This window comes from Bufo gargarizans, chromosome 1 (assembly GCF_014858855.1).
Source record: "Bufo gargarizans isolate SCDJY-AF-19 chromosome 1, ASM1485885v1, whole genome shotgun sequence".
In the NCBI taxonomy this organism is placed as follows: domain Eukaryota; kingdom Metazoa; phylum Chordata; class Amphibia; order Anura; family Bufonidae; genus Bufo; species Bufo gargarizans.
Window position 1 is genome coordinate 329,342,566 of NC_058080.1, and position 20,344 is coordinate 329,362,909.

General features: G+C 43.6%; 1 protein-coding gene across 1 annotated transcript in view; it reads left to right on the forward strand.

The window, feature by feature from the left end:
• The window catches only part of LOC122946465 (A disintegrin and metalloproteinase with thrombospondin motifs 10-like), a 375,204-nt gene extending 355,868 nt beyond the window's left edge, over nucleotides 1-19,336 (forward strand). The window contains exon 9 of the mRNA XM_044306132.1: nucleotides 19,240-19,336. Coding sequence (XP_044162067.1) covers nucleotides 19,240-19,292 — 53 coding nt within the window. The 3' untranslated portion in view covers nucleotides 19,293-19,336. The remainder of the gene's footprint in view (nucleotides 1-19,239) is intronic.
• The last annotated feature ends 1,008 nt before the right edge of the window (nucleotides 19,337-20,344 follow it).

Below are 20,344 nucleotides of genomic sequence, written 5' to 3' on the forward strand. Positions count from 1 at the left end.
CTTCAACGTGATGCCATGGGCGGCCGCGATGCGACACCCGTTACCTTGGAGCTTGCAATGACCTGCTGCTGAAGAGGCCGTGGTGTCAGGGTGTGGAGCAGGTGCCTAGTAGCCGGCAGTACAACATGGCGCCCTAACGGAGATACAGTGCCCTGCTCCTAGAGTGCATGAGAGCGGAGGGGGAAGTGATGCCGGAGGCGGTGGCCAATGCAGTGTGAGAGGCTACTCAGGGCGACGGCAGCACCATGACAGCAAGTGACACCGAGAGGCGCCGCCCCCATCACTGCCGTGAGATAAAGGCCTGCTGTATCTAAGGTGATAAGCATGCGACCTATGCATGCCTAAGACAGGGTCACATGATCATGGGACCGGACCTGCGGCTTAACAGGACCCCGCGTGGATCCGGACCCGACCACCAGATCCCCCCGCACCATTGGCAAAAGGTAGGCGGCACCTCCCCCCACCCTGAAACGGCACCTGCCAGGCTCTGCATCGGGCCCCGACACCCGAACCCCTGCTCACCTGTTCGTAAGACCCCGTTACTTACCTCAGCCTGTAGCGGAGCCGTGGGACGTGCAGAGTACAGGGCGAGCGCGACGTGACCCGGAAGTATCTGGCTGCATGTCCCGACTAAGTGCTAGCACGGGGTTATGAAGAAAAGGGGGGTGGCCTCAGCCCCTACAACAAATACAGGCTGCCGGGCAGCCATAACTACATATATGTTTTTTTCTGATTTATAAACTCCCTCCCCTATAAAATTTAAATAAAATACCGTATTTTTCACACTATAAGATGCACCGGCCCATCAGACGCACCTAGGTTTTTGAGGAAGAAAATAAGAAAAAAAATATCTTGAACCAAAAGCTGTGCTTTTGGTGGGCTTTGAACTAATGGTGATCTGTGGATGACACTATTATGGGGGAATCTGTGGATGATACTTTTATGGGGTAAATCTGTGGATGACACTGTTATGGGGGCATCTGTGGATGGCACTGTTACGGTGGCATCTGTGGATGACATGACACTACTATGGGGGGGATCTGTGGATAACACATATATAGCATCTTATGCTATGTGTCATCCACAGATTCCCCTCCCCATAACAGTGTCCCTGTGTAGTGAATGACTCCCAAAACAGAGGCTGGGGGCCGGCATCTGGTGCTGTAATGGCAGCGGGGTCCGATGCAGTCACTGTATTCTATTACACCGGGCCCCGCTTACTGTAGTAATCATATCTAACGTGTAGGCAATGTTAAAATATGGAAATCCTCTGAAATCCAGCATGTAGCACTTACTAAACTCCCGTAGCAGGCAGGAGGCTGGGCCGCTGCAGCGTAACTCACTACATCATGCGCATATGCCGCCTGCTTCATTCATAAAGTGGGAGGAGCAGGCGTGTGACTTGGTGAGTTATGCTGCCGCCGTCCGGCCTCCTGCCTTCTTCGAGAGTTTAGTAAGTACTACAGGCTGTATTTCAGAGGATTTCTATACTTTAACATTGCCTACAGATGACTGTACCGGGCCTCACTACCATTACAGCACCAGATGCCGGCCCCTAGCCCCTCCTCCCTCCCGTTGATACAACGCCAACCGCGCTGTGAAGCATCGCGGCGGTGGTGTATCAGTGTAAATGGCAGCATTTGCCCCATAAGACGCACTGCCATTCCCCCCCCCCCACACTTTTTTTTTGGGGGGGGAGTGCGTCTTGTAGGCCGAACAAATACGGTAATCACAATTCACTGCAGGTGAATTAAGACATATTATTTTTCCTATAACAACACCCTAAAATTTTTTATATAACATAAACTAAAAAGAATACACCAGCGGCGCTGATTACACAAGACAAGCAGCAGTGTCAAAACAGCTCCGCAGCAACTGTTATAAAGGGCTAAACAAAACACTTGTATAAAAGGAAAGAGACACCGCACTCAGGCTATTAATCCTGACCCTTATTAGCCTCTGGTTCTGACTGTGTAGAGCCTTTCCACCTCAGTTTCAAACATAAAGATTACCTTGGTTCTGATATGTAGAATCAGGGGGATCACCGTCTCCGGCGTTCCAATATACACAAACTTCTTCTGCACAGGGATAATAGCAGGTAGGACAGGCTGTATGGAGTTCGCCCTGGCCGGTAGCGAGACTCTGCTTGTACTTGCGCTCACGCTCGCTACGGGCTGCTGTAAGCACCAAAAAACCTTCCAACGCGTTTTGAGCAGTGCGATGCTTTTCATCAGGGAATCATTTGAGTGCCCCCAGTAGCTTCCTTTTATTCTACCCGCTCACGATCTTAATTAATTCAGGCTTCAGAAATTTGACGATTTAAAATACATTTGATAATATTTAATCGAAACCAAATAACTCGATTTCTGCATTTAAACCCTTCGGGACCAGTGTGTCCATATTAAAAATCCATTGAGTCTCTTTTTTCGACATGTTTTTAATATAGTCTCCTCCTCTTATATCCATTTAAACTTTTTCTATCTCGAAAAAAGAGGATCCCTCCAATTTTCCATTATGCTTTTACTTTATAGTGCCTTCGTTTTTTACACATCATGCATTTTTGCATGGAAAAAATCCTTTTAACATATAATTGTGATTTACTTTTTTGCTGTTAGTACTGTCTCCTCTTCACTAACTATTGCATAGTTGTTAATGTGCGTGATCATATGTGTGCCTTCAGCACCATCTAGTGATGGTTAGCTGTAAGTGCATCTTAGCTGTAAGTGCATCTTTTGCCTTGTTAAACTATGCTTATTCATTAGGTGACCTGACTTCCTGCTCACAGTGTTTTCTGGGAAAGAGACAGGCTCCTTCTTCCTTTTCTCCTCACTTCATGGAAGGAGCAGCTGCACATTGTGTGTCATTAACTAAAACATCGTCTGTAAGGGTTTAATAAATGTTTTAGCATAAATTTTGTGTACACTGTGCTGTATATTCAGTTCTTGTATGTTCATTTCTTATAGTTTACCTTATCTACTGCCGGTTAATAAAAACCAGACTACAGAAACAAGTCTCATCTTATTAACTAGTAGAATGGTGATATCTGCCTGTTGAACTGCATATAGACCCCGGGGGTACATGTTGTGAGAACAGGACAGTAAACGACGACTTCTAGCGAGAGAGACGCACCTGACTACACAGAAGTCTGATACGGTCCACGTAATATCTGCAAACGGACACCACAGTGACTTCTATACAGTCCAGTGCTGCAAGGGATAGCTGCTTCAAGAAATGTAGACACATTTGATTGCATACTGTGACCGCTCTCTAAGTACAGCGACCGGCATTCCACAGCACAGTAGTCTCCATGCAGTTAAGTGTCTTCACCAACACCATGTCGCGTAGCACAGTATCAAGCTACAAGACAACATCAGGGAAGGATGGTTCCGCCAGGTTGTCTTCCATTAGCAATGGAGGCGCCATTGCCCGCACAAAGGCAGAAGCCGTAAAGGTAGAAGCTCGCTGTAGAGAAAGAAACGGCAGCCGCCATAGCTGAAGCAGAGTTCTTGGAAGCAATGGAATACCCGAAAACCGAAAGTCACCGCAGTGTGCTTAGTCCAGAACTCAGCCAGCAAGATCCTGTAAAACGCACTTCAGAGTATGTCCGTCAACACTCTAGACCAAACAGCAATGCGGATCCATTCCCAGGAACTGAAGATGTCACCTATGCTACAGAGGAATCATACCGTCCAAAAGAAAGAGTCACGTTCGGAACCCAGTCCTACAAACAAGAGAGCCCTGAGCCACATGACAAAACTCCCAGCTAACGTCCCTGCACACCGAGGAAGCCAGCTTCCAGTCCCGCCTGCAGAGCTACCTTATCCCACAAGACAGTATGACATGGGCTGGCCTAAGTCAGAGACTCCATACAGGTATGATTGCCCACCACACTCTCACTGTGACTTTCCACCTCCAACCAACCTTAGTAGTAACCAGAACACAATAGACTTTGGCAGGTTCTTTACTAAACGAGAGCTGGTTACAAATGGACTGGCAAAGTTCAGCGATAGCCCTGAAAACTATAGAGCATGGCGGGCCTCCTTTTATAACATTACAAAAGACTTGGGTCTGTCATACAGTGAGGAGATAGACTTCCTTGTAGATCGGCTTGGAAAACACTCTGTAGAACACGCCAATAGAATCAGGGATATTAATATAAACTAGCCAGAGATTGGCCTAAAAATGATCTGGGATAGACTTGATGAATGTTATGGTTCTGCAGAGGTCATAGAGGATGTGTTGTTTAACCACTTCAGCCCCGCTAGGTGAAACCCCCTTCATGACCAGAGCACTTTTTACACTTCTGCACTACACTACTTTCACCGTTTATCGCTCGTTCATGCAACTTACCACCCAAATGAATTTTACCTCCTTTTCTTCTCACTAATAGAGCTTTCATTTGGTGGTATTTTATTGCTGCTGACATTTTTACTTTTTTTGTTATTAATCAAAATGTAACGATTTTTTTGCAAAAAAAATGACATTTTTCACTTTCAGCTGTAAAATTTTGCAAAAAAAAACGACATCCATATATAAATTTTTCGCCAAATTTATTGTTCTACATGTCTTTGATAAAAAAAAAATGTTTGGGCAAAAAAAAAAAATGGTTTGGGTAAAAGTTATAGCATTTACAAACTATGGTACAAAAATGTGAATTTCCGCTTTCTGAAGCAGCTCTGACTTTCTGAGCACCTGTCATGATTCCTGAGGTTCTACAATGCCCAAACAGTAGAAAACCCCCACAAATGACCCCATTTCGGAAAGTAGACACCCTAAGGTATTCGCTGATGGGCATACTGAGTTCATAGAACTTTTTATTTTTTGTCACAAGTTAGCGGAAAATGATGATGATTTTCTTTTTTCTTTTTTTTCTTACAAAGTCTCATATTCCACTAACTTGCGACAAAAAATAAAAAATTCTAGGAACTCGCCATGCCCCTCACGGAATACCTTGGGGTGTCTTCTTTCCAAAATGGGGTCACTTGTGGCGTAGTTATACTGCCCTGGCAATTTAGGGGCCCAAATGTGTGAGTAGAACTTTGCGATCAAAATGTGTAAAAAATGACCGGTGAAATCCAAAAGGTGCACTTTGGAATATGCGCCCCTTTGCCCACCTTGGCTGCAAAAAAGTGTGACACATCTGGTATTGCCGTACTCAGGAGAAGTTGGGGAATGTGTTTTGGGGTGTCATTTTACATATATCCATGATGGGTTAGAAAAATATCTTGGTCAAATGCCAACTTTGTATAAAAAAAATAGGAAAAGTTGTCTTTTGCCAAGATATTTCTCTCACCCAGCATGGGTATATGTAAAATGACACCCCAAAACACATTCCCCAACTTCTCCTGAGTACGGCGATACCAGATGTGTGACACTTTTTTGCAGCCTAGATGCGCAAATTCCTTTTAGGAGGGCATTTTTAGACATTTGGATCCCAGACTTCTTCTCACACTTTCGGGCCCCTAAAAAGCCAGGGCAGTATAAATACCCCACATGTGACCCCACTTTGGAAAGAAGACACCCCAAGGTATTCAATGAGGGGCCTGGCGAGTTCCTAGAAATTTTTTATTTTTTGCATAAGTTAGCGGAAATTGATTTTTTTGATTTTTTTCTCACAAAGTCTCACTTTCCTCTAACTTAGGACAAAAAGAAAAAACAAAAACAAACAAAAAATTTCCGCTAACTTGTGCCAAAAAAAATGTCTGAATGGAGCTTTACAGGGGGGGGTGATCAATGACAGGGGGGTGATCAATGACAGGGGGGGTGATCAATGACAGGGGGGTGATCAATGACAGGGGGTAATCACCCATATAGACTCCCGGATCACCCCCCTGTCATTGATCACCCCCCTGTTAAGGCTCCATTCAGACGTCCGTATAATTTTTACGGATCCATGGATCGGATCCGCAAAACACATGCGGACGTCTGAATGGAGCCTTACAGGGGGGTTATCAATGACAGGGGGTGATCAGGGTGATCACCCCCCTGTCACTGATCACCCCCCCTGTAAGGCTCCATTCAGACATCCGCATGATTTTTTACAGATCCATGGATACATGGATCGGATCCACAAAACACATGCGGACGTCTGAATGGAGTCTTACAGGGGGGTTATCAATGACAGGGGGTGATCAGGGTGATCACCCCCCTGTCACTGATCACCCCCCCTGTAAGGCTCCATTCAGACATCCGCATGATTTTTTACGGATCCATGGATACATGGATCGGATCCACAAAACACATGCGGACGTCTGAATGGAGTCTTACAGGGGGGTTATCAATGACAGGGGGTGATCAGGGTGATCACCCCCCTGTCACTGATCACCCCCCCTGTAAGGCTCCATTCAGACATCCGCATGATTTTTTACGGATCCATGGATACATGGATCGGATCCACAAAACACATGCGGACGTCTGAATGGAGCCTTACAAGGGGGTTATCAATGACAGGGGGTGATCAGGGTGATCACCCCCCTGTCACTGATCACCCCCCCCTGTAAGGCTCCATTCAGACATCCGCATGATTTTTTACGGATCCATGGATACATGGATCGGATCCACAAAACACATGCGGACGTCTGAATGGAGCCTTACAGGGGGGGTGATCAATGACAGGGGGGTGATCAGGGAGTGTATATGGGTGATCACCCGCTTGTCATTGATCACCCCCTGTAAGGCTCCATTCAGACGTCCGTATGTGTTTTGCGGATCCGATCCATGTATCCGTAAAAATCATACGGACGTCTGAACGGAGCCTGACAGGGGGGTGATCAATGACAGGGGGGTGATCAATGACAGGGGGTGATCAGGGAGTGTATATGGGTGATCACCCGCCTGTCATTGATCACCCCCCTGTAAGGCTCCATTTAGACGTCCGTATGCGTTTTGCGGATCCGATCCATGTATCCGTGGATCCGTAAAAATCATACGGACGTCTGAACGGAGCCTGACAGGGGGGTGATCAATGACAGGGCGGTGATCAATGACAGGGGGGTGATCAGGGAGTTTATATGGGGTGATCATGGGTGATCAGGGGTTTATAAGGGGTTAATAAGTGACGGGGGGGGGGGTGTAGTGTAGTGTGGTGTTTGGTGCGACTGTACTGACCTACCTGAGTCCTCTGGTGGTCGATCCTAACAAAAGGGACCACCAGAGGATCAGGTAGGAGGTATATTAGACGCTGTTATGAAAACAGCGTCTAATATACCTGTTAGGGGTTAAAAAATTCGGATCTCCAGCCTGCCAGCGAGCGATCGCCGCTGGCAGGCTGGAGATCCACTCGCTTACCTTCCGTTCCTGTGAGCGCGCGCGCCTGTGTGCGCGCGTTCACAGGAAATCTCGCGTCTCGCGAGATGACGCATATACGCGTGACTGTGCGCAGGGCTGCCACCTCCGGGCCGCACATCTGCGTTAGGCGGTCCGGAGGTGGTTAAAAGAATTGACAAATTCCCTAAAATATCTAGCAAAGGGCTCCAGAAACTTAGGGATTTAAGTGATCTACTGATGGAATTGCAGGTTGCCAAAGCCGAAGAGGATTTACCGGGGCTTGCTTTCCTCGACACTGCCAGAGGTGTCAAGCCTATTGTATTAAAGCTTCCCCACAACCTGCAGGAGAAATGGGTCTCCCACGGGTCAAGGTACAAACACACCTACAATGTGCCATTCCCTCCCTTCGGTGTGTTTGTTGACTTTGTAATGCTAGAGGATGATATTCATAATGACCCTAGCTTTGATCTATCACAGTCTTGTGCCACTCCCTATGACCACAGACCACACAAAGGATCAGTGGCAGTGCACAAAACTAACGTTTCACCTGCAGATTCTTACAGGCATTGCAGCTCCGCCAGCCACAAAACAGTCAAAGATCCTAGTAAGCAGTGCTCTCTATACAAGAAGGCACACCCTCTTCTGAAGTGCAGAGCCTTTAGAGAAATGTCCATAAGAGATTGCAATGCCTTCCTCAAGGAGAACCACATTTGCTACAAGTGCTGCTCATCAACATCACATATTGCCAAACACTGTCAGGTTAGTGTAAAATGCACAGAATGCAACAACTCAGATCACAACACGGCCCTACATCCTGGGGCTTTCCCATGGACCTTGTCACAGAGTAAGGCCGAATGCACACGGCCGTTTATCCTGGATTCCTGCTGAGAGCAGGAGCGCACAGCGTCATTGGTTGCTATGACGCCGTGCACTCCCTGCTGCCGCCGCCACAGTACAGTAATACACTGGTATAGATCATACCAGTGTATCACTGTATTGCGGCGGCAGCAGGGAGCTCATGGCGTCATAGCAACCAATGACACAGTGTGCTCCTGCTCTCAGCAGGAATCCAGGCCGCGGTTCCACGGACCACTCACAGCCGTGAAAAACGGCCGTGTGCATTCGGCCTAACAGTGCCAGAGAGCATGGCGGGGAGGAAAGTAACTCTGAAGCTAACCCACCAGCAGTAACTTCATAATGCACTGAAGTCTGTAAAGGACTCATAGGCGGCAGGTCCTGCTCAAAAATCTGCCTAACAAAAGTGTACCCAAAGGGCTGCAGAGACAAAGCCATCAATGTTTACGCTATCCTAGATGACCAAAGTAATGCGTCCCTAGCCAAATCTACTTTCTTTGACATTTTCAACATCAAAGGGCCCAACACTCCTTATTCTCTAAAGACCTGTGCAGGTACTGTAGAAACAGTGGGGAGGAGAGCTAGTGGCTACCTAATTGAATCCATAGATGGTAAAACGTGTCTTTCCTTACCAACTATTACTGAATGTAATCAAATCCCTGATAATAGACACAAGATCCCTACACCAGAGGTAGCCATACATCACCTCCATTTTCCAGCATAGAGCCCATCTCATACCAAAACTCGATCCTAACGCTCAGATAATCCTACTCCTAGAGAGAGATATCTTACAAGTTCATAAAACTAGAGAGCAGATTAATGGCCATCATCATGCTCCTTATGCCCAAAGGCATGACCTAGGATGGGTTATAGTAGGAGATGTCTGCTTAGGAAGCATACACAAACTAACTTCCATTAATAGCATGCTTTCTAGCACATTAGATAATGGACGTCCCTCTATCTTCCAACCATGTAAAAACAACATCCTCATAAAGGAATTGCCACATAGTACTCACCTACCTTGTTCCTTCATAGACTCTTTAGACCACGACATAGCTTGTGACAGTGACAAAGACCACCTAGGTTGCTCAGTGTTACAAAGGAACAAGGAGGACAATCAGGTAGCAATGTCCCACGAAGACAGATTGTTTTTAGAAACCATGCAAAAGGAAATCAGTAAGGATGAAACAAATAGTTGGTTAGCACCCCTTCCCTTCAGGCCTCAAAGACAATGTTTGCCTAACAACAGAGAGCAAGTCTACAGAGCTTCCACAAGAAATCAGAAATGAAAGACCACTTCTTTACTTTCATGAGGAAAATATTTGAGAATGGTCATGCTGAGGTAGCGCCCACCCTTAAAGACTGGTATTTATCCATATTCGGGGTTTACCACCCAAAGAAACCAGGTCAAATTAGAGTAGTGTTTGACTCTAGTGCAAAATATGAAGGTGTCTCCTTAAACGACGTCCTGCTCTCAGGTCCAGATCTTAACAACAGACTCCTAGGAGTACTGCTTCGTTTTCGCAAAGACTCTGTTGCCTTCATGGCAGACATTCAGCAGATGTTTCATTGCTTTCTCGTTAAAGAGGAACACAGAAACTTCTTAAGATTTCTTTGGTTTATTGACAATGACCCCACAAAAGATATTGCAGAGTACCGTATACGGGTACATATCTTTGGTAACAGTCCCTCCCCAGCAGTTGCAACTTATGGTCTCAGACACTCTGTGCAGGAAGGCGAAATAGAATATGGGTCAGACAATTTGTAGAAAGAGACTTTTATATAGATGACTGTCTAAAATCACTACCCACTGTTGAGGGTGAAATAAGTCTCCTAAAGAGAGCTCAAGAAATGCTTGCATGCTCGAACCTGAGACTCCACAAAATAGCCTCAAATAGTAAGCAGCATTTCCCTCTCAAGACAACTCAAATGACCTACAGAACTTAGACTTAGGGACTGACTCCCTTCCTATACAACATAGCCTTGGTCTCCTCTGGGATCGAAAATCAGATATGTTTACCTTCCAAGTCAGCCAGGAAGAGAAGCCCTTTACCCGTAGAGGTGTCCTGTCTGCAATAAACAGTCTTTATGATCCATTAGGATTCACGGCCCCCGTTACAATCCAGGGCAAATCACTACTTAGAGACTTAACTCAGGAGACATTGGATTGGGATCACCCACTTTCCCCTGAAAAAAGAAACCTATGGATAGAGTGGAGAAACTCTCTGAAGACTTTATCTAACCTGTATGTTCCACGTTCTTACGCTCCTGTGCCATCCACAGAAGTAAAAACACAAAGACTTTACGTATTCGCTGACGCGTCCGTCAAAGCAATTGCCGCTGTAGCTTATCTGAAAACAGTAGACAACAAAGGTCAGTGCTACACAGGGTTTGTCATGGGCAAAGCAAAACTTGCGCCACTTCTCGAACATACAATACCCAGGCTAGAACTCTGTGCCGCTGTACTAGCTGTTAAACTAGCTGAATTAATTACATCAGAGATAAACCTAGAGATTCAAGACACAGAGTTTTATACATACAGTAAAGTGGTCCTTGGCTACATTTGCAACCAAACTAGGCGTTTTTAAGTTTACGTTAACAACCGAGTGTTAAGAATCAGGAGGTTCACTTTCCCAAAACAATGGCACTTTGTACCTACTGACCATAACCCAGCTGACTTGGCAACCAGATCAGTTGCTGCCAGTCACCTTAAGGACACAGTTTGGTTCACGGGTCCTGCTTTTCTATACAACTCAGAACATTCTTCTGCCTGTGACTCATATGAGCTGTTAGATGCAGATTCTGATAAAGAAATCCACCCCCAGGTATCTGTGCTACTTACTGTTAATTCGTACAATCAGATCGGTAGCCACTGTTTCATCAGGTTTTCAGCCTGGTAGTCACTTGTGCTATCACATGCTTAACGCACACAGCCCACAGAATCTTGAACTCTATCTTCCTACAAGTGGGCAGAGATAGACTCTCTCATGAATGCCTTACAACCTTTATGGACGAAGTCTCAGCCATTATCAATGCCAGACCCTTGGCTCCGATATCAAATGACCCAGGAGATCCAATACTGCTTACGCCTGCCTCTCTACTTGCCCAAAAGACTGGTATAGCGAATGCTCCTTCCGAGATTTTGGCACCAAAGATCTCTACAAACGCCAATGGAGACAAGTGCAAGGCCTTGCCGATACTTTCTGGAATAGGTGGAAGAAGCAATATCTTCCCACCTTACAGACAAGAATCAAATGGCGCACAGTTAAGCCCAACCTGAAACCTGATGACATTGTTCTTGTTAAAGACTCTCAGGCTCAAAGAAATTATTGGCCTTTGGGCCACATTACTAAAGTGTTCCCAAGTGAAGACGGACATGTCAGTAAAGTTGAGGTCAAGGTTTTCAAACAAAATGAGACCAAACTGTTTATCAGACCTACTTCCAAACTAATCCTACTGTTATCTGTTGAGGACTCTAATAGTGACATCGGCTGATGTCAAGCGGGGAGTGTACTGTCTCCTCTTCACAACTATTGCATAGTTGTTAATGTGCGTGATCATATGTATGCCTTCAGCACCATCTAGTGACCTTTAGCTGTAAGTGCATCTTTTGCCTTGTTAAACTATGCATATTCATTAGGTCACCTGACTTCCTGCTCACAGTGCTTTCTGGGAAAGAGACAGGCTCCTTCTTCCTTTTCTCCTCACCTCATGGAAGGAACAGCTGCACATAATGTGTCTCTTACTAAAGCATCGTCTGTAAGGGATTAATTAATGTTTTCGCGTAAGTTTTGTGTACACTGTGCTGTATATTCAGTTATTTTATGTTAATTTCTTTATAGTTTACTTTATCTACTGCCGGTTAATAAAAAACTGTCACGGCTGTTTAAGGGTAACAAGAGTATACACAGTAAAAAGAGCTACTGACCGGACCCCAAACTAGGGAAGAGAAAGGGTGACCCCTGTCAGACCCTCAACACTCTCCCTATGCTGCTAAAGCACATGCCCGGATCCAAATGGTGGAACGAGGCATGCCCGCGTACCTTAGACTGATGAGCCCTGTAACCCCTACAATAGTGGAAGGGGCACGGCCGCCGATGCCCTGCACCGAATATGGAGGGAACCGGGGCCACCTCGGATCCAGTCAGGAAATCACCAGGTACATAACAAAGTCTGCACACTTAGCTGATGGAGCTGCAGCCGCAGAGAAGACGGATCCAAGGACCGCTGGCAATATCCGGAGTGCTTGCAGCAGCAGAACACAGGTCCAGAGAACTAGTAGCTAAAGGAGTGAAGATACTCAAGGCAGAGCTACAACTGAAAAGAGAAATATAATCCACGCCCTGCAATAGGAGGAGGGGTGATTTAAAGGCAGAGAAATCAAACGCAGGAGAGACAGCTGGGAGTAAGACCTAATCACAGGGGCGGAGAAACAGAACAGTGAGAAAACCTCCAACCCTAAGTGACATCATCACAGGGGTGGAGACACAGAGCTTTGAGAACGTCTCAAAGCTCTGGTAGTGACAAAAACACAGACTACAGAAACAAGTCTCATCTTATTAACTAGTAGAATGGAGATATCTGCCTGTTGAACTGCATATAGACCCCGGGGGTACATGTTGTGAGAACAGGACACTGTTCATTATGGTCGCAATTTTTTTTCGTAGGTGCGATTGTATTCCCGATATTGGCCGCTTTTTTATATACAAATGCTGGATCTTTGGTAAATACATTTCCTATTATCTTATCTTCTTTTAAAATATCCCAGTGGCGTTTTACGATGTTTCTAAAGATTTTTGTTTGTGCGTTGTACGTGATGATGATGGGTGGGATTTTTTCTATTTCTTCCTGTTTCATCCGTGACATTTTTTCTACTGTTGTATTTTTTAAAAGTTGTTCCCTCTCAATTGATTTGATTTCATCCTTCTGTTCTAAAAGCTTATTCACATTATACCCTTTCAACGCAAATTTATTTTGTAATTTTTCTGCTACTCTGTCATAGCTGTACAGTTCCTCTTAATACGTAAAAATTGGCTCCTGGGTATATTATCAAGCCAACGGGGTAGATGACAACTACTCCTTGAAATATAACTATTAGAATCAGTCTGTTTTTCATACGTTCTTGTACATATTTTCTCCCCCCTTACATAAAGTTAGATCTAAAAAATTTATTTCCATAGAACTGTATGTAGGAGTAAAATAAATAAAATGAATTTTTATTAATTTCAATTAAAAACTTTTTTAAACCAGTTTCTCCCCATCCCAAATAAAAATAACATTGTCTATAAAATGCCGCCAGAGGACGAGGCCCGCCCGGACCTCGTTGTTGAGGTGTATGGCTATGGCTGCAAACCCCGGTGCGAACCTCGTCCCTATCTCGGTCCCCCACGTCTGCAAATAAATATCATCTTTATATTTGAAAAATAAATAAAAATGTATAAAATAAATGAAATGCTCGCCCCAATAAATTCTATCTGGGTATTGTGCAGCTCTCCTTTTTGGTGCAAAAAGTACTGGACAGACTCACGGCCTTTTTTTTTTTCAATCACTGTATACAGTGATTTTTACCTCTAGCGTACCTATTATATAGCTCTCTTTCCACTGTATTTTCTCCAATATTTGGAGTATGTGCTTAGTATCTTTAAGGTAGGTGGGTAGGGACTGTGTGCAAGGTTGTAAATATTGGTCAGCATATTTGGGTAAAGTGCTAGTTAGACACTCCACCCCTGACACTATGAGCCTACCAGCGGGCTTATTTGCGTCTTTGTGTATTTTAGGATTTTGATAGAAGTGCCCATTATCAATATAAAAACTTTTCTGTTTATGTAAAATACCATCATTCCTAGATTTATATACTATTTTTTTTTTTTGAAGGCTTCTGTTGGGTCTTTTTTTAAATAATTTATATGTTTTACTATCACTTAATATACCATACACTCCAACAATGAGCTCCGGGCGGGCCTCGTCCTCTGGCGGCGTTTTATAGACGACGTTATTTTTATTTGGGATGGGGGAGAAACTGGTTTAAAAAAGTTTTTAATTTAAATTAATAAAAATGAATTTTATTTAGATTTTACTCCTACATACAGTTCTATGGAAATAAACTTTTTAGATCTAACTATTTATGCAAGGGGGGAGAAAATACAACAAAAACGTATGAAAAACCGACCGATTCTAATAATTATATTTCAAGGAGTAGTTCTCATCTACCCCGTTGGCTTGATAATATACCCAGGAGACCATTTTTACGCATTAGGAGGAACTGTACAGATATGAGAATGACAGTGAGTATGACAGAGAAGCAGAAAAATTACTAAATAAATTTGCGTCGAAGGAGTATAATGTGTATAAGCTTTTAGAACAGAAGGATGAAATCAAATCAATTAAGAGGGAACAACTTTTAAAAAATACAACAGTAGAAAAAATGTCACGGTTGAAACAGGAAGAAAAAGAAATAGAAAAAATCCCACCCATCATCATCCCGTATAATACACAAACAAAAATCTTTAGAAACATCGTAAAATGCCACTGGGATATTTTAAAAGAAGATAAGATAATAGGAAATTTATTTACCAAAGATCCATCATTTATATATAAAAAAACGGCCAATATCGGGAATATTATCGCACCCACGAAAAAATGTGTGGCCATAATGAACAGCAAAAAAGAAAATGACAAGTATATGTTAAAGAATTTTTTCCATTCAAAAAAATGCATGGTGCGTAAAAAAAATCGCTGAAAAATACTATTAAAATGAATCAAATAACAAATGTGGACGGCACTTATGAATATAAAATTAGGGACTATATAACATGTAGTACTAAAGGAGTAATTTATGCGATAGTGTCCTTCGGACGTACAAAGAGACAACTAAAAAAATGAGTGAGTGAGCATATATACAACATAAATAAAAAATCGGAAGGGCATCATCTTTCGAGGCACTATGTCAGGACTGGAATAGTGGATCAGGTATGGAATCCTTTGGCAGGGACAAAATAATCCCAAAAATTAGCGTAGTACAAAAAAGGTCAATCCAATCGGGTAGTCGGTTCCAGTTCCGGGTCGTGGCGGGCAGCAGAAATCGTAATCGAGGAAACAGGCAAGGAGTCGGTAGCTGGGAAGTCAGATTAAACAACAGGTTCACAGGAGGGAGCTGGGTGTTCACCATAAGGTTGAATAACTCAGCAATGAGTCAAGGCTCTGACTGGCTTTAAGTACACAGGGAACCCAGGACCGCCCCCCTGGTTGCTGGGCAACCAGGAGGCTTCCTTAGTCAGAAGCCAATCATAAGGCTGAGGGCGGTGACGGAGGCTGAAGCCCTCCCCTAGCCTTAGTAGCACCTGTGGTCTGGAATGGAGCATGTGCACTACGCTTGTATCCCCGCGCACGCGGCTTGTGTACCGCGCACCCGGCGTCCGACTCGCGCAGGCGCACTGGCCACATTGACGTCAGGTGTCCTGTCAGGAGGAAGAGGAGGAGCTATCTGCGCCCGCCGCCCGTGCCTGCAAACCCGATGCGAAACGGCCCCCCTGGTTCCCTGACACACTATAAAGTAAAGCATAATTGAAAATTCGAGGGATCCTCTTTTTTCGGGATAAAGAAAGTAAAAATGGATATACGAGGAGGAAACTATATTAAAAACATGTTGAAAAAAGAGACTTTAAATGCAGAAATCGAGTTATTTGGTTTTGATTAAATATTATCAAATGTATTTTAAATCATCGGATTTCTGAAGCCTGAATTAATTAAGATTGTGAGCGGGTAGAATAAAAGGAAGCTACTGGGGGCACTCAAATGTTACCCTGATGAAGAGCATCGTACTGCTCGAAACGCGTTGGAAGGTTTTTTGGTTCTTACAGCAGCCCGTAGCTCAAGAGGTGACGTCTCCAGCTCCCTTTGAGAGCGTGAGCGTAAGTACAAGCGGAGTCTCGCTACTGGCCGGGGCGAACTCCATACAGCCTGTTCTACCTGCTATTAGCCCTGTGCAGAAGAAGTTTGTGTATATTGGAACGCCGGAGAAGGTGGTCCCCTGATTCTACATATCAGAACCAAGGTAATCTTTATGTTTGAAAATGAGGTGGACAGGCTCTACACAGTCAGAACCAGAGGCTAATAAGGGTCAGGATTAATAGGCTGAGCACGATATAACAATAACAATTCACTGTAGAACGGCTAATGGGACGTATGTATATTTCCTTATAATACACCACGTAAAAGGCTGTAGTACAATGTAACTTCACTGCTGAAAGGCACTTATGACATATATTTTTTATCTTTTTTCTTCCCTATTAATACACCCCCCAAAAAAAGTAAAACAGTGTAAAATCAATGCAGGACGGCTAATTGGACATACGTCTCTATCCAAATAATAGTAAATGGCTATATTAAAATGTAACTTCACCGCCGAATGGCAATTATGACATATATTTTTATTTATTTTTTCCTATTAATACATCCCCCCCCCAAAAAAAAAATGTTAAACAATGTAAAATCAACGCAGAAAGGCTAATGGGACGTAAGTAAATGGCTGTGGTAAAATGTAACTTCACCGCTGAAAAGCAATTCTGACATTTTTTGCATTTTTTTTCCCTATTAATACACCCTCCAAAAAAAGTGAAACAATGTAAAATCAACGGAGAACAGCTAATAGGACGTATGTATCTTTCCTATTAATACACTCCATAAATGGCTGTATCACACAGAACTTGAACCCCAATCACAAGCCAGGTTTGCTGGAATTAGTGATGTATCATAGAAAGCAGCGGTAAAACACAAATTTGGATCCCCAATTGGTGCAGCAAGGTGTAATAGAATCACTCCTATTACCCAGGCTGTACATTCTCCTATTGCACTCTGTTCTCCTTTTATAGTGTAGATAATATCTCCCTATTCTTTCCCTACACCTTGACTAATCTTTCCCTGAATTTGTAAATCATTTTTTCAGCACAACCTTTCCTAGCACTGTCCCTAGAGCCTGCTGACGTCTCTCCCTGCACTAAGCACACTGGAAAATGGCAGAATCCAAAATGGCTTGAGGCTATTTATAGGGCTGTGATATCACAGGTCTGGCTGGCTGGTAATTGGCTGCATGCATGGCGTTGTGGGTGAGCCCTCATTCCCAGAGTTCTTTGCTCCATGTCCTAACATGTGCAGCAGCCATTTACCACGAAGCGTGAGGAAATTCAGATTCAGTGCAAATCTAATTTTTCCCGAAATTCGGATCGAATTCCACTTTGTCAACTTCAATTCACTAATCTCTAGCTTCTATCACACGGTCAGTATTTAGCATCAGGATTTGCGGTTCCTCACCAGTTGTTGGAGGGGAGTGGCTGGTTCAGTAACACTGTCCCTAGCTCATGGGCGTTTGCCACATCTCTTACTATGCTCAACTCAGGATGTGACATCACAAGGGATGGATGTCTTTAGATTGGCTGGCTGCACGGCATTGAGGATGATCTCACATTCTCTGGCTTGTCTCCGCTACAATTAGTTTCACTTTGTAACATGTGCAGTTGCCATTTTAGGAAAACCTGATTTGGTAGCATGACGCGCGAGGAAATTTTGATTAATTTTGAATTAAATGCTTTGCTTCGCTCAACACTTATTACATCCATATAAAATCTATTTGCAACCTGTTCAAATTTAGCACGAAATGCCACATTGTCAGGAAACAATATCGGAAGGAAGTGTGCCTGTAAACCCCTCGCTATCCTCTGCATCTTGATAGAAATCTTGGGCAGATGTGGTGGCCATGCATTGATATGCATTTTTAATGGTATATTTTAGTGCTGTTCAGACTAGAGGTTCCCCACCAGTTGTTGGAGGGGAGCGGCTGGTTGGTATAAAAACAACTGAAGTATATCCAGATGGAGGAGGACCGCTGGAGTGTGTCACTGTTATGGGACAATATGAAGATCTGTTATTCTTTGATCACCTGTGTGTGAAGGGTTAATACTGTATGACCAGGTAGATGGATTGCATGCTTTTAGGTCCGGGTAATGTGGATTTATGCAATGCTGGCACATTACCAATTTGATGCATTGTGAAAGTTTGGTTGTCTAGTAGCAGGGACTTCTTGTCAGCTTAGAAAGCTATTGACCCAGTGTGGTCAGCTGAGAATGCCTTGTTGATGTGAGACCCGGAGACCAGGAAGTGAGTAACATGTGCCTGGATCTGGCACATGAGCACCATAACGAATGGAATGTTCACGGAAGTGAGGTCCTTGTGGCATGGGCGTTCTCAATTTTTTTTTCCAGGGGGGGCATAATTTTATTGACATCCATGCTCTGCTTGTTTCTGAGAATGTAATGAAAGGGGGGGGGGGGGGCATATTCATTATCACAAAGTATAATAACGCATGAGCTGTGCAACGTGATGGAAAAGCTTAAATGTATATTATAAGTGCCAGGAATACAAAGTTGTATCCCTGGTTCTATTGCTCCCTCTGCCTCCCCTCTCCATCATTGCCCCCTCATATAATAAAATCATACTTTTATTCGAGTCTGCAGTCACAGTGTGCAGCACTGCCCTAGGAAGTACCTCTAGCTGCCATAGGAGGAGTGGTCAGTGGATGTATTCCTGGGCAGTAATGTAAACACTGGATTTTCTCTGAAAATTTACCCACCAGAACTAATATAATAAGCTGTAGTTGTTCTAGACCTGGTGACTATAGTGTGCCTTTAATGTAAACATTATTCAATGCACCATATTAGTCATACACCCATGATTAAGGCTACGTTCACACTTGCGGCAGAGTGATCCGGCAAGCAGTTCCATCGCCGGAATTGCCTGCCGGATCTGTCAAAGTCAACATTACCGGATATTTTTCATGCAACGGATCCGTCGTTCCGGCAATAGCAATTCCGTTGCATCCGACAGACACTTTTCGACGGATCCGTCTGCCAGATCCGTCGGAATAGCGGATCCGTCTGTTCCGTTTCCTTCCGTTTGTAAACGGAAGGACTGATCCGTTATTCAAATTTCAGAGATAAAAAGATGCAATCTGTTAAGCAAATAGTACAAGTGGCTATAAAAGAAAACCGAAGGTCACTTACCACTCAGAAGTTCCTTCTGCAGAGTGTAAAGATGATGCCAGACCATATTAGTTTTTTATTTCAGGCTCTAATTCTGGTTTCGCGCTGGAGAAGACGTCTTCGAGACAGACAGCGTAGAAAGCGTTGCTATTGGGTGCATCCAATAACCTCTGCAAGAATAAGAAGGGGAGTTTTTGAAACTCTGTTTCCCGAATTGAGGAATTATCCTGACAAATTTTTTAATTACTTACGGATGACGATCTCTGACAACGGGTGTCACCGCACATTCAAAGACAAGACACCACTTTCCGCCGCTGTGTTTCCCCAGCAGAACGCCTGTTGTTGACCATAAGGTAAAGTAGATAAATATAATATATAGTACCAATTCTGTCAAAAAAATTTAAAGCTGCTCTTTGGTAGTGTAAAACTATAAAAAAAATAAAAATTATTGTATTTCCTGTGATCATTGTACAAAGTGCATAGGCCACAAGTGATGATCAGCATTATTATTTTTAATTATGCTTAAATCCAAATAATGGTCAAACGATGTCAAATGAACTGTGATCAATATCGGTCACCATGGAGAAGAAACCTTTATCCTTTTATTTTTTACATTATTATTGTCTACATAAAAAATCTTGATAAATATTAATAAAACGTCCCATAGAATTGTGTCTTGATTGATATACCTTGTATATTATATATATTTTTTTTAATAAAAATGTATTTTTTTTATAGGTTTCTTGCAAGTGGAGAAAGTTTTAGCTCACTCCATTTCCAATTTCGCCTTGGCATATCGACTGTTTCCATTATTGTGAAGGAGACATGCCGTGTTTTGTGGGATCAACTTCATGATGAATTTATTCCACATCTAACTAGACAGCATTGGACAGAAATTGCTGAAAAATATTGGGACATTTGTCAGTTTCCCAACTGCATAGGTGCAGTAGACGGGAAACATATAAGAATAATCAAGCCCCAAGGAACCGGATCTGAGTTTTACAACTATAAGAAATATTTTTCAATAATTCTAATGGCTATCGCTGATGCAGAATATTGTTTTGTTGCCGTCGATGTGGGGGCCTATGGACGCACCAACGATTCTATGGTTTTTAAAAATTCTTATATGGGCCGTAGTCTATGTAACAGACAATTTGATTTCCCTCAGCCTCAACCGCTGCCAGGTACTG